The 14,193-nt window shown below is 44.6% G+C and overlaps 1 protein-coding gene across 1 annotated transcript in view; it reads right to left on the bottom strand.

Moving 5' to 3' along the window:
• Nucleotides 1–12,807, bottom strand: part of DNM1L (dynamin 1 like) — a 28,532-nt gene extending 15,725 nt beyond the window's left edge. Inside the window, 5 exon segments of the mRNA XM_069967798.1 lie at nucleotides 585–656; nucleotides 1,431–1,477; nucleotides 5,880–5,918; nucleotides 8,393–8,540; nucleotides 12,348–12,807. Coding sequence (XP_069823899.1) covers nucleotides 585–656; nucleotides 1,431–1,477; nucleotides 5,880–5,918; nucleotides 8,393–8,540; nucleotides 12,348–12,449 — 408 coding nt within the window. The 5' untranslated portion in view covers nucleotides 12,450–12,807.
• Between the last annotated feature and the right edge of the window lie 1,386 nt (nucleotides 12,808–14,193).

The raw sequence follows: 14,193 nt of genomic DNA, 5'->3' as shown, positions 1-14,193 counted from the left end.
CCAAAATGTATTTTTCTTTCAAATCAACTGGTGCCAGGGATTTGTAACTTGCTTCTATTAAAAAATCGCAAGTCCTCCAGTACTTATCAGCTGCTGTATGTTCTACAGGAAGTGGTATTTTTTTTTAAACTAGAGAGCAGGTGAGGTTTCCTATGGGGATTTGCTACTGCTCTGGCCAGTTCCTGACATGGACAGAGGTGGCAGCAGAGAGCACTGTGTCAGACTGGAAAGAATACACCACTTCCTGCAAGACATTCAGCAGCTGATAAGTACTGGAAGACTGGAGATTTTTTAATATAAGTAAATTACAAATATCTGGCACTTTCTGGCAACAGTTGATTTGAACGATTTTTTGTTTTGTTTTGGTGAACAACCCCTTTAAAAGGTAGTGATCCTTAACTTGTGGTCCTTCAGCTGCTGCAAAACTACAACTCTCCAAAGGCTGTAGTTGTAGTTTTGCAGCAGCTGGAGAAATTAAAACGATACACATGTGGCTTTTTCTGTGGATACCCTATAAAGAACTCTCAAGACAATACTTAGGATTAAACTCGCTTGTAAGTCCCCAATCACACTGTCACACTTACTTTATTATTGCCGGAAATCCTTTCTGTTTCATTCTCGATTTCTTGACGAATTTCATCAAAATCTGTGTAAATCTGGGGGGAAAAATAATGAAATATCAATGTATTTTTTACAATAGAGCATCAACACAGACGGAAAAAAAAGCAACAGGGCAGGAACAAGAAGCTCTGTCTTGTGATACAATGAAGACAGTTACACCTTAGCAACAGACTACAAAGCTGAAACTTTGTAGTCTGTTGCCAAGAAACTACTAATAACTTAAAATTTCTATAAAGAAAATGTCTGAGGGGGAGGAACTATGCTTAAAGGGGTATTTTCATCTCACATATTTATACAGAATATGGGGGGGGGGGGGGGCTAAGGTGGGATCTGCAAATGCCCCCCCCCCATTTGCTTCTGTGGCAATGGTGTAGAACAAACCATTGATTTTATAATGATCACAATAAAACCTGATCAGGTGTGATTTCCTAGTGGTAGATGCAGGTCTCAGAGGTGGGTTATCATCTAATCGGACATCTATAGCATATCTTGCGGACATGTCTTAAGATGGGAATAACCCCTTAAAACACGTCATCTACTGTTTGTCCAGTAGATTAATAGCCGTACTGTCACTGCCCTACAGGCTTAAAGCATTTATCCATGGTTGCTTTCTTCCACAAACAGCGCCACTATTGTTCTCAGTTTGGAAGCAGTATTGCAGCTCAGTTCAATTAAAGTGAATGGAGCCAAGTTGCGATACCATACACAACCTGAGGAGAGAGGGGTGGCGCTGTTTTTAGAAGGAAGCAGCTATGTTTTTGTATGCTTATTAAAGGGGTTAATTACAATTAAAAAAAAAAAAATCCTACCTTGTTCTTTGTGTGAAGAAATTTGCCCCATTCCTCAGCATCCACCCCTGGAACAAAAAAATAAAACACAAAGGGTAAAACAAACTGCCCTTGAAGTTATACAACTTTCTGTAATACCGGGAACAGCCACTGTCAAGAGCACGGCGCTGTGTCTGGCGGTGTTGGGAGTCATACCCCATGTGATCAGGATGGCCTATAGTACGGTGTCCAGGATGGGCCACTATTACACCAGCAAGTAAGTACACTATCAAGAATAGTCATCGGCCTGAGCTCCACATTATAAGATATTCCAGGCACATCGTATGCAGAATTATTTATGCCGGGAGAACAGTGAGTCACGATTTCCATTCCAGAACCCACAGGCGTCTTCTCCCTACGGAGTCACATGCACACGGAGCGAGACTGTAAAAGGCCACGAGGAATATCTGTGTGCCGAGACTCTATACAGTCCTCATCGAGATCAGGGATTTAGAGGTCACCCCAGCACTGGATACTACTGCCTGACCTTACACCCTCCTGCAGTTTTGCAATGAGCCTTTTAAACCAATGATCCATTAGTCAGTATACAAACAGGAGACTGAACAGCTCCGCGATATGTTAAAGAGGCTGTCTGAATTAGGAATCCTATAAAATACCTTAATAGAGAGTAATTCAAGATTGGATAGTGACTATATGAAGTAGGTGTATTCATGTGTAATACTTCATCTCTCCTGCGGTGGCACTGCAGGGAAACTAAACACTAGTTTAGAGCCGATCACTGTGATCAACATCTTCTTGTAGGAATGGGGAACCTTCGGCCCTCCAGGTGTTGCTAAACTACAATTCCCATCATGCCTGGACAGCCAAAGCTTCGCTTTGGCTGTCCAGGCATGATGGGAATTGTAGTTTTGCAACAGCTGGAGGGCTGAAGGTACCCCACCCCTGTCTTATTGGGAGGCCCTTCTAACTAGGAGAGATAGTGCAATCTTAAAGGGGTTGTCTGGGAGCAGGATTCTTTTATATTTTGCTGTTGGCACGTTAACTATACAAAAGCAGCTATACTCACCTACCCCCACCCCAGCTCCCGGTCTAACATCCCCCAGTCCCTGCATTATCTCAGCAGGTATTGCCCACTAAGACAATCATTTGCCACAGCATAACCCACCTCAGAGTACCAATTGTGGTGATAATGTGTCAAGGGAACCAGTAAGAAGCGATGACTGGGAGGCGTCACGAGTGGGAGATCAGGGAAGGTGAGTATAGCCATTTTTTTTTTTTTTTTATTTAACAAGCCCCTAACCTACATTAAGAACACGTTGTCCTTGGAGACACCCTTTGTGGATGTGGCTAGTTAGGCTTAAATTTTGTTTCCAGTAGAGGGCAGCACTGAGCCGTACCAATACAACAGATACTCTAAGAGGAAAAAAAACAGCTCGGCTACATCTTTACAGTCAAAACCCAGTACGTAAACTGGAAATAAGAAAACTCACTAACGCTCGGAGCAGTGAGGCGCATGATGGCTTATTACTGTTTGCGTGGACTTTATCAGAGTCCTCAGAAAACAAACTATTACTCATGTGTGCAGCGAGTCTACTGTGTGATGTAAACAGGGTGCAAGACACCGAGAGAGTAGACAGCAGCCGGCTCAGAAGTACACAATGTCCTCATAAATCCTATATAATACTGGGATCAGTCCTGTGCGCATAGTCATCAGGCCAGAGGTTACCGGTTGTTACACAAGTCCACCACTTGGGGCGACTCACCCTGATTTTTAAGGCCATATTGGTTGTCTATCCGATTTTCATCATTCCCTACTAGACGGGATTCCTAACAATTTAACGGGAGTTTGTCAGCTGTATATGATGCTCAGAGCTGGAGAGCTGAAGTTATAAAATCATGTTTATCCTTCTAAGCTCAAGTGTCATAGAGGCTGGGCTGAGCTACAGAATGCATACCTCCTCCCCCACCTCTCTGCTTGGCTTCTAGCACTGTGAGCCTTATTGTCAATCAATTAAGGCAGAGAAGTATGGGGGAAGGAGGAGGGCCGTATACTGGAGCTTAGCCCTGCCTCTATGACCCTTCAACTTGTTGAGCAGCAATATGCACACCATCTTCCCCACTCCTCTCTACTGCGAATGATCAGCATACAGGGCTTGGAGCTGGAAGCCAGACACAGAGATGGGGGAGGGAAGACCCATGCATGCTGCAACTAAGCACCGCCTCTATGACTCTTGAGCTTAGAAGAAAAACATGATTTTATAACTGTGCAGGTATCATGTGTATTATATTCTGATGTGCCTGTGTTTGCATTTAAAGTGACACTGTCACCTCCTTTGTGCATTCTGACATCTCTACACAGGTGTAGAGGGTAAATGTAACAGTTTTCATACCTTATTTTATATCATACGTCATGGTGCTTGTTAAAGTAAAAAGTCATCTTTTATCAACTGCAGCCCCGCCCACAACTCCAACGTTGGTCCCGCCCCCTCGTCGGCCATTGGAACAGGCTGGCCGAAAGGTCTAGACCTAGGGACTAACGGTGCTGTTGTGGGCGGGGCTAAGTGGCGCTAATGCCGCGATGCCACGCCCACTTAATACAATCTGCAGTTGATAAAAGGACACTTTTTACTTGAACAAGCAGACGTATGATATGAAATAAGGTATGAAAAACGCTAAATTTACCCTTTACACCTGTGTAGAGAAGTCAGAATGCACAAAGGGGGTGACAGTGTCACTTTAAAGGAGAAGTTCAGCCAAAAGTATTTTTTTTTATATGTTATTACTTTTAGAAAGTTAAACAAATTCCTAATGTACATTAATTATGGGAAATGCACATATGGGGCTATTTCCCTTAATTTAGTAGATCATGGGGACTTCAAATTCTCTCAAAAACCGTGACGTCACGAATCAGGTGTAATTCCAATGAATTGTCCAGCAGGAGGCGCACTATATCTAAAAGCCTATGGACTGTATTGAAGTATATGGAGTATGTAATGTAAAAACTACACTTTATTAAGGGACGAGGACGACCCAAAAGGCTCCACCATGAAACTTTGCATCTATTCTATTGTGAGTATTGTACTTTCATTTTTATTTTTAATATACAAGCTAGTTCAGCAGGAAACAGGAAGCAGAAGTAAAAATTGCAGCGGCCACTTCTGACCCTGCCACCCCGGCACACAATGACATCAATACCAGTAAAAAGCAGAACACAAGTCACGTCTACTACACGAAAACCACCCATGCAAAAAGTAGCGTCTGATACAACTCCCAGCGTGCCAGATAGCGGCCGCTGTCACACGAGCGTATCTTGCCTCTGTATTCCTTTAAGGACTGTAATACGCAGATAAGGGGCTATTTTATGGATGTATTATCTGAAGGGGTTATCTGGCACAGCTACTTTTGCGCAAAAACAGCGCCACCCCTGTCCTCAGGTTGTGTGTGGTATTACAATTCACCTACGTTCACTTCAATGGGACTGAAATGCAATACTAAACATGAAGTGAGGACAGGAGAGGTGCTGTTTCTCTTTTTCTAAAACCCCTTTAAAAATCAGATGCTTCCAGAAGGGATGCCTATTGAATCAGAATGACTGCGGATGCGTTGTGAATTTTCTGCCTAAAGACGGCCCTTTATTAACACTAAAGCCATTTAAGCTATGATACATCCGTATTTCAGGCATCTATCGATACGCTCGTGTGAACGCGGCCGTACAGAGAGGCTTCGAAATGAGAGCGGCCCCACCCCTCCCCCACACTTAAAGGGACAGCTTTCATTTTATCTCCTCTCCTGCCCAAAGTTTAACATGATGGCAAGAGACATGGCTGGCACAGTTACTGAGGCGTGTGAAGCCCAAGGCCTACGGTGACGAAGTGAAGCCCTGTAAGAGGGGCACGGGTGTCCTATGGTTACCTCGGCAACTGTACCACCAAGATGAAATAAGAACGTCCCTTTAAATCAGGGATGGGGAACCTTCCACCCTCCAGCTGTTGCAAAACTATAATTCCCATCATGCCTGGACAGCCAAAGCGAAGCATGATGGGAATTGTAGTTTTGCAACAGCTGGAGGGCGGAAGGTTCCCCATCCTTGCTTTAAATATATTTTGCGGCCCATGTATATGTGTCACCTGCGTCTTTCAAGTCATTAAAATCCTATACAGCCATTTAATAGTTGTTCCTCTGAGCTGTGCATATATATATATATATATATATATATATATATATATATATATATATCACTCGGAAGAATGGAGGCCAGGCCTGGAAACAGCTTAATAGGATATTAAAGACGTGACATAAAAAAAAAAAAAAAAAAAAAGGAGATAAAATAAGCAAATAAAAGTGATAGAACGCTGCGCCATAGCAATGAGGAAGGAGGTGCTGATACAGCCAGTGATCTATAGGGGGCGCCGTGGAGACATCTACAGCTCATGCAGGAAGGAGGAGGAGGAGGAGGAGGAAACTGGAAACCTTTGGATAACTGTCTTGGATTTTTCCAGGCGTCCAGGTCTGGAATCAATAGGGAGACGTGTAAAAAGAAGACAAGAGAGGCAGAGACAATTGTTAGTGGCCCGGCTACCGCACAGGGCTCTGTTCACATCCAGCAGATTATCCAACCGCTTACATGCCACCAATATGGCCGCCAGTTGTATTAAACATTGTATGACCCATCTGTTTCAAGTCAATGGGGGAGATTTATCAAACATGGTGTAAAGTGAAACTGGCTCAGTTGCCCCTAGCAACCAATCAGATTCCACCTTTCATTTTCCAAAGAGTCTGTGAGGAATGAAAGGTGGAATCTGATTGGTTGCTAGGGGCAACTGAGCCAGTTTCACTTTACACCATGTTTGATAAATTTTCCCCAATGTATTTACTAATCCGGCATTGACTGGCCCCGATATGTGCCGGATTATGGAGCGAAAAAAGTAGATAAGAAAAAAAACAAAAAAAAAAAAAACTATATAGTTGCCCATAGCAACCAATCAGCACTCAGCTTTCATTTTACGAAAGTAGTGATTGGTTGCCATTACCATTTTTATGTTTAGACGGTTTTATTATGGGCCTCATGTATCTACTGTTGCCCATAGCAACCAGATTTCATTTTTAAACTGCATTTGGTAAAATGAAAGCAGCGCTGCGATTGGTTGCTATGGGCAACTATATGGTTTTTCTCTCATCCAAGGTGACTGCTGATTGGTTGCTAAGGGAAACGGTCCTTACTGAAACAAGCGAACCTGTCCCTGCTGCTCACAGCAACCAATCAGCGCTCGGCTTTCACTTTACCAGAACTGCTTCAGAAATGAAAGCTACTCTCTGATTGGTTGCTATGGGCAACCATTGCAGTTTTGAGACATACGGCCCCTAAACAAAAACAAAAAAATTAAGAATATTAATTGTTGTTGCCCATAGCAACCAATACCGACGCAGCTTTTACTTCATACTCTGAAAGAATTGCTGTGATCGGTTGCTATGGGCAACAGATCGGCCTCCATTATATTGAAGATCTTTGCTCTTCTGGTTTATCAGATGCCGGATTAAAGAAACGTTACTGTAACGTGAAGTAATAGGCCACGACCATGTCCATGTCATCACATCCGATCTATAAACACACTAACACATGTCGGCATTGAACAGGAGGACACAGACGATTCCCATGATGCACCGGGACATACTCTTTCCTCAGTAATGTTTTATTACTATTCTGATCCAGTTGCCTCCCCTATATTTACCCCTAGTCTCTAAGGGCCCTATTCCACTGGACGATTATCGTTTGCATTATCGTTACCGATTAACGACAGCTATTGCGAAAGACCTAAAAACGCTCACTCATTTCCATGGAACGATAATCGTTACTTATGATCGTAAGTGCGATCGTTTTTTCTTCGCTATTTCTTCGCTATTGCTTTCGTATCTATTGCAAATGACCGAACGATGTCTTATTCAATGTGAACGTTTTGCGAACGAGCAACGATAAAAATAGGTCCAGGTCTTATAAAGCGATCAACGATTTCTCGCTCGGTCGTTAATCCTTAACTGCATTTCAACCGAACGATTATCGTTTAGATTCGAACGATTTAACGATAATCTGAACGATAATCGTCCAGTGGAATAGGGCCCTAATAGGAATGGGGTCAGCTGTGAACAGCGAGACCCCCTCCGCGTCCATAGACATCTGTGTCCTGGCACAGGCCTGCTCCTCACGTGACACCATACTGAATTAGCAGCCCTCCATTACTGAATGATGATTTTCCATGCAGACCACAAAGAAGCTTTTACTGGAAAAAAAAAAAAAAGAAGCGTCTTCCTGCAACTTTAACCCCAGGCTGATGCATTTATAACTCTCCAATCCATTACTAATGGAACAAAAACATTAAATCCTGACGCTGGGATCCATCACTGACGTGGCCAACGTCCCTTTGGTTCATCATGGTGTCGAGATCGAGACAGACTACACTATAGAGGGCCGTCAGATAGACGCTTGTGTGGCTGATACTGATAAAGGGGTCGACCAGGCTTAGAAAAATATGGCCGCTTTCTTCCAGAAACAGCGCCACTCCTGTCCTCAGTTTGGGTGCAGGTTTTGCATCTCAGCTCCACTTAAGTGAATGGAGCCAAGTTGTAATACCACACGCAACCTGAAGACAGGGGTGAGGCTGTTTTTGTAAGAAAGTAGCTGTGCTTTTTCTAATCCTGAATAAGCCATTTGAAGTGGTATTCCCAGCTAAATAAGTTACCCCCTTATCTATAGGAAAGGGGGTTGAGGGTAGGAATCTAACCACTGGAAATCATAAGAACGGCCCTGGAATCAATGGAGTGCATACCTCCCCTGATCTTGTGATCAGCAGGACCCCCCATAAGCTTGTTATGGTATATAACTCATTTCCTTGGTTTGCCAAGTTGTAATACCACACATGCCCTGAGGACAGGTGTGGCACTGTTCATTAGATCCTAACGATCACGTGTAACAGATAAACATTTATTACCATTTTCCTCTCCGGAGGTTTTGCGCCGATCGTCGGAGGATACGTGAACCAGCTGTAGGATCAGGGGTCTTCTTGTCACTATCCCTGTCCCTCGAGGGAGCAGATCCCGGCCAACTAAGCTTTCTAGGACAGAGCTTTTTCCACTGCTCTGTAGAGAAAAAACAAGACACTTAGTACAATGAGGCTGGATATGGCTCCCATAAGAATACAACAGTATGAGTCACCAGGGAACGCTGGAGAAGAAGATATCAAATCCTCACATGGTGTCTCTGTATAGCAGTCGCAGTTTCATTTTTCTGATAAAGAGCTAAAAACCTGCTGCATAAATATACCTTACCAGACAAAATAAATATATCTTACCAGATAAAACAGCATTATACTAATTTTCTTTAGCAGATCTAAATGTGGCCTTACAGTAGTTTCACCCACACCTTGTCTATATCTAGTGAACATGATGGGGTCTCAGCACCGAGACCTTGACTAATGAAAACTTTTGACAGTAACACTTTGATGCTTTTCACAGCTGAGGGTTTGCTACAATCGTATCGAGTCTAGCTAAACAGCGTGAACTCCAGATCATAACACTGTAACAAAAGATCAGAAGAAAAAAAATTGTGCAGCTGCTCGTGAACTTTGCTAATAGAAGACACGAGGAACAACTGTGACAAACCAGCTTTAGTCCTCGTTCACATAGAGTTAATCCGAGTGTAATAACAATGTATAGGAGTGAATACCAGGCCTGTATACAGCTTTGGGCGGCTCTGACAATACATGTGGCGGGCAACCTCTGACCCAGTGACAGAAGAACAATGGCGGGCAGGTGAGTGATGTCACACAATGCAATGCTGCGAAGGAGGAGGGGGAGATTATAGAAAATTCTATCTGACGATCACTAGGGTTTGACTACCACGACAAGCTAGCTATTCCCCACTTTAAGAGCCCCCTTGAAGGGACTAAATTTAGAGGCGCACAGTCCTCGTCAACATATAGGACATTACTGAGAGGTGAGGGATTGTCAATCACAGAAAATCCCTCGAAGCCCTGACATATTCTATCATAGAGAGAGATAGATGAGCGATATACAGTCATATCCACAGACTCCATTACTAATCTATTAATAAGTCCACTCTATTAGTGACACGGCGGCCGGCAGTAACCTTGTGAGGGTCAGGAGCTCCGGATGCCATGAGGAACGGCCGCTCACAAAACGTGTCACGTCACCGCTCCTCATCTACCGATCACAGAACAGCAGATATATAGCGGTCCCATAACTGTAATATAGCAGTCCACAGGGACTTTAGTTGTGCGGGAGAGAAACTTAAAGGGGATACAGTCCCTTTATGATCACAAGAAATCCCTTTAAGGATTCCTGCAATTAGTCAGAACAGGGTGGGCTTCTCATATATACCAGGTCTGACATGTCCATCCTCCTATGGCTGCAGTCTTGTCTAGTCTAGTGCCCAGCATGGTCTCTGTCATGTGATGTCCTGGCCTGACCCTGACCTAAAACCATCATAGGGGTCACACGCTGTCAAACAGACCCCCAACCTCCTATGCGTACTATGTAAACACCGGTCTGCACTACAAACCTCTGAGGTTTGCATCAAGTATCGCCCCCCTCAGGGCACCTGATGAAGTGCAGGCATCTATCACTGGTTCGGGCAGTACCATGGCGACCATGCTGCCTAAAGCCCGCTCATATCTATGGTGGTTCCACTCTCTTCTATGGGGACACAATTACAACCCAGCATACGCGTTTCATGTGGCCATATTGGCCCAGCAGTTGCAACCGATCAGGTTCCCGATTTCATCCCATTGAGTTGCTATGGCAACTGCTCCTATTTCTGTGACAGGCCTAACCTAGACAGCATGCTGGGAGTTGTAGTTTCTCAACATCTGATATAACATATGATAACTATGAGGGAGATTGATCAAACATGGTGTAAAGTGAAACTGGCTCAGTCGCCCCTAGCAACCAATCAGATTCCACCTTTCATTCCTCACAGACTCTTTGGAAAATATAAGGTGGAATCTGATTGGTTGCTAGGGGCAACTGAGCCAGTTTCACTTTACACCATGTTTGATCAATCTTCCACTTATCATCAAGCCCCTTTAAGGTGAACCGGTCACCAAGACAATGTAATTTAAGCTATAGGCCTTATGTTATACAGCGGGAGAAGCTGATTAGACTGATATATATGTTTCTGGGAAAATATAGTGTCACTTAGTGATAGCACCTCCCCCTGGACTCTTTAAGCTGTGATTTCAAAACAATAAATGACAAGTTATCCTGAATCTTTTCCCATAAAGATATAATATATATCAATCTTCTCAGCTCCTCCTGTTCTATAACATGATGGCGTTAGCTTAGATAATATTTTTATGGTATTAGGTCCCCTTTAAGGAGTATCTCAATATAGATGGATGGGGGGGGGGGGGGGGGGCATTTCAAACATCACCTGGATGATTTGAGTCCCAGATGGTTGAAATGAATGGGATGGGAGGGCTGGGGGATGGGGGATGGAATCACTATTCAGTATTGGAGTCCCAGGGGCCATTATTAATCAGGTATTGACAGAAAACAAGATAAAGGTGATCAGACCCTTGCAATATTCTATGAAACCAAACGGTGACCAGCTATACTATATACATATGGGAGGAGAGCTCTCTCTCTCTCTCTATATATATATATATATATATATATATATATATATATACACACACACACACACACACACACACACACACACACACATATATACATACCATAATACAATGCGTATATATATATATATATATATATATATATCCTATAAACACGACACCTTGGATTATGTTCCATGTCTACACAGATCAGCACACTGACTATGAAGCTACGCCAATGTACCCATAATGCTCCAGTGTGGCCGTCAGTTATTAAACTACAATACCCATCATGCTCTGGGTACTCAATAGAGATGTTCTCCAAGCAGTGGCTTTTCGTCAGTTATTAAACTACAATACCCATCAAGCCCTGGGCGCCCAATAGCAATGTTCTCCAAGACAGCTATTAAACTACAATGCCCATCGTGCTCTGGGTACCCTATGTCAGCGCAACCAAGGCATGATGGGAGTTGTAGTTTTACATGAATCAATAGAGAGCCACAGCTATAGGGCACCCAGGGCATGATGGGGATTGTTATTCGGCAGCAGAAGCACTGAGCCACAGGGCTTTAGGGCACCCAGGGCATGATAGGAGTTGTAGTTTAGGAACAAATTTAGAGAGCCATTTCTCAGGGAAGGCTACTATAGAAATGGTAGAGTCACAGCTCTATGGGGAACATGGCTTTGGGCACTCGGGGTATGATGGGAGGCGTAGTTTCAAAACCAGCTCTATAAAGCACAATGTAGCTGGAGTTTTATCACCGATGGACACCCAGGGCATGATGGGAGTTGTAGTTTGGTGAGTGACAGAACTACACTGTCACTATAAGGCAGGGATGGGGAACCTTTGGCCCTCCGGCTGTTAAAAAACTACAATTCCCATCATGCCTGGACAGCCGAAGCTTTAGCTTCGGCTGTCCAGGCATGATGGGAATTGTAGTTTTTTAACAGCAGAAGGGCCAAAGGTTCCACATCCTTGCCATAAGGCATGATGGGAGTTGTAGTCTGGTGAGTGACAAGTACAGCATCACTATAAGGCATGATGGGAGTTGTAGTCACAGGTTGGGGACACTGTAGTCAATTGTCAGTCAAGTGACTGATTCTCCCATTGAATCCTATGTTATAATATATATATATATTCACCATGTCATAATATGGACCATACCATCATCCCCCCCAATTGACGCCCCCTGTCATCTCATCCTTGGACTCTTCCAATAACTCCCCCCCCCTATCATCTCCCCTTTGGTCTCACCCAATTACTCCCCCCCCCCCCTTGGTCTCGCCCGTTACCGGGTGCCCCCGCTCTCACCTGGGTCCCCACCACCACGATCTGCGGCAGCTGGATGACGTCAGCCCCCACCGTGTTGAAGACATCCTGCAGCTTGTTGATCACGGGGATGAGCGCCTCCATGTCTCAGGCCTGTGACGGGCGATGAATGGAGGGGACAGGAGACAGGGGGGCGGCCACTGCTCTCCACTAGCCGGCACCACCGCTAAGCAACCATTGACCCGGCCCACAGGCCTTTGCGGCAGGGAGGGGCGCGGCACAAAAATAAAATCTGAGTGCGCTTGCGCAGGACCGCAAAGCACGCTGGGATTTGTAGTCTTGAATCCTAAAGCGCTGTATACACGGTGTGTATAGTAAATTAGCTCGCTTTCTCTGGTGAACGCGTAAACGGTTAACAAATATAAAGGCGGGTAAAGACGACGCGCTGTCTGTGTTGTAATCCTGTTGGCTGGAAGTACAGGCGTTTTACCACAACAAATATGGCGATGAAGGAAGTAGGAGAAGACAGGAAGTGCGTCACAGGAGAAACCGGAAGCTGGTTTGAAAGGTCCCTGACGGTGACATTGGGAGATGAGAGAGGCCGGCAGATAGCGGGGGCTGCCCACAGCTTCCTCTCTGAGCTGCTGCCGGTGTTATCCCTCACAGATACTATAACACTCAGAGATAGCTGGAAGTATCAGCAGCAGGTGACCAGGGCGCCTGCTGACTGACAGACCCGATTCTGGCGGGAAAAGCCTGGAAGCTGGACCAAAGGGGCGGGGTCTATGCAAATTAGAGACCGCTGCTCTGACACTGTATCCAAGCCTATCCTGTGTGATACTATATGCTGGGTGTATCCAACCCTACCCTGTGTGATACTATATGCTGGGTGTATACAAGCCTACCCTGTGTGATACTATATGCTGGGTGTATCCAAGCCTACCCTGTGTGATACTATATGCTGGGTGTATCCAAGCCTACCCTGTGTGATACTATATGCTGGGTGTATCCAAGCTTGTCCTGTGTGATGCTATATGCTGGGTGTATCCAAGCCTATCCTGTGTGATACTATCTGCTCAGTGTATCCAAGCCTACCCTGTGTGATACTATATGCTGGGTGTATCCAAGCTTGTCCTGTGTGATGCTATATGCTGGGTGTATCCAACCCTACCCTGTGTGATGCTATATGCTGGGTGTATCAAAGCCTATCCTGTGTGATACTATATGCTGGGTGTATCCAACCCTACCCTGTGTGATACTATATGCTGGGTGTATCCAACCCTACCCTGTGTGATACTATATGCTGGGTGTATCCAAGCCTATCCTGTGTGATACTATATGCTGGGTGTATCCAAGCTTGTCCTGTGTGGTACTATATGCTGGGTGTATCCAAGATTGTCCTGTGTGGTACTATATGCTGGGTGTATCCAAGCTTGTCCTGTGTGGTACTATATGCTGGGTGTATCCAAGCTTGTCCTGTGTGGTACTATATGCTGGGTGTATCCAAGCCTGTCTTGTGTGATACTATCTGCTCAGTGTATCCAAGCCTATCCTTCATGCTCAGCGTATCCAAGCCTATCCTGTTTGATACTGCCCAGCCGGTGTAGCTAAGCCTACCCTTTAAGGTACTATCTGCTCAGTGTATCCAACTCTATCCTGTCTGATACTGTTTGACCATACTGTATCCAAACATATGCTTCGTGGTACTATTTTCTCAGAGTATCCAAACCTATCATTCAGGTTACTATATGCTCAGTGTATCCAAGCTTTTCCTTCATGAAACCATCTGCTTAGTGTATCCAAGCCTATCCCGTGTGATACTGCCTGCTCAGTGTATCCAAGCCTATCCTGTGTGCCTCCTGCTCAGTGTATCCAAGCCTTTGTGGCT

The sequence above is a fragment of the Dendropsophus ebraccatus genome, chromosome 1, assembly GCF_027789765.1.
Source record: "Dendropsophus ebraccatus isolate aDenEbr1 chromosome 1, aDenEbr1.pat, whole genome shotgun sequence".
Lineage (NCBI taxonomy): Eukaryota > Metazoa > Chordata > Amphibia > Anura > Hylidae > Dendropsophus > Dendropsophus ebraccatus.
The sequence above is the reverse complement of the archived record's forward strand: the minus strand, read 5'-3'. Positions and strand labels throughout refer to the sequence as shown.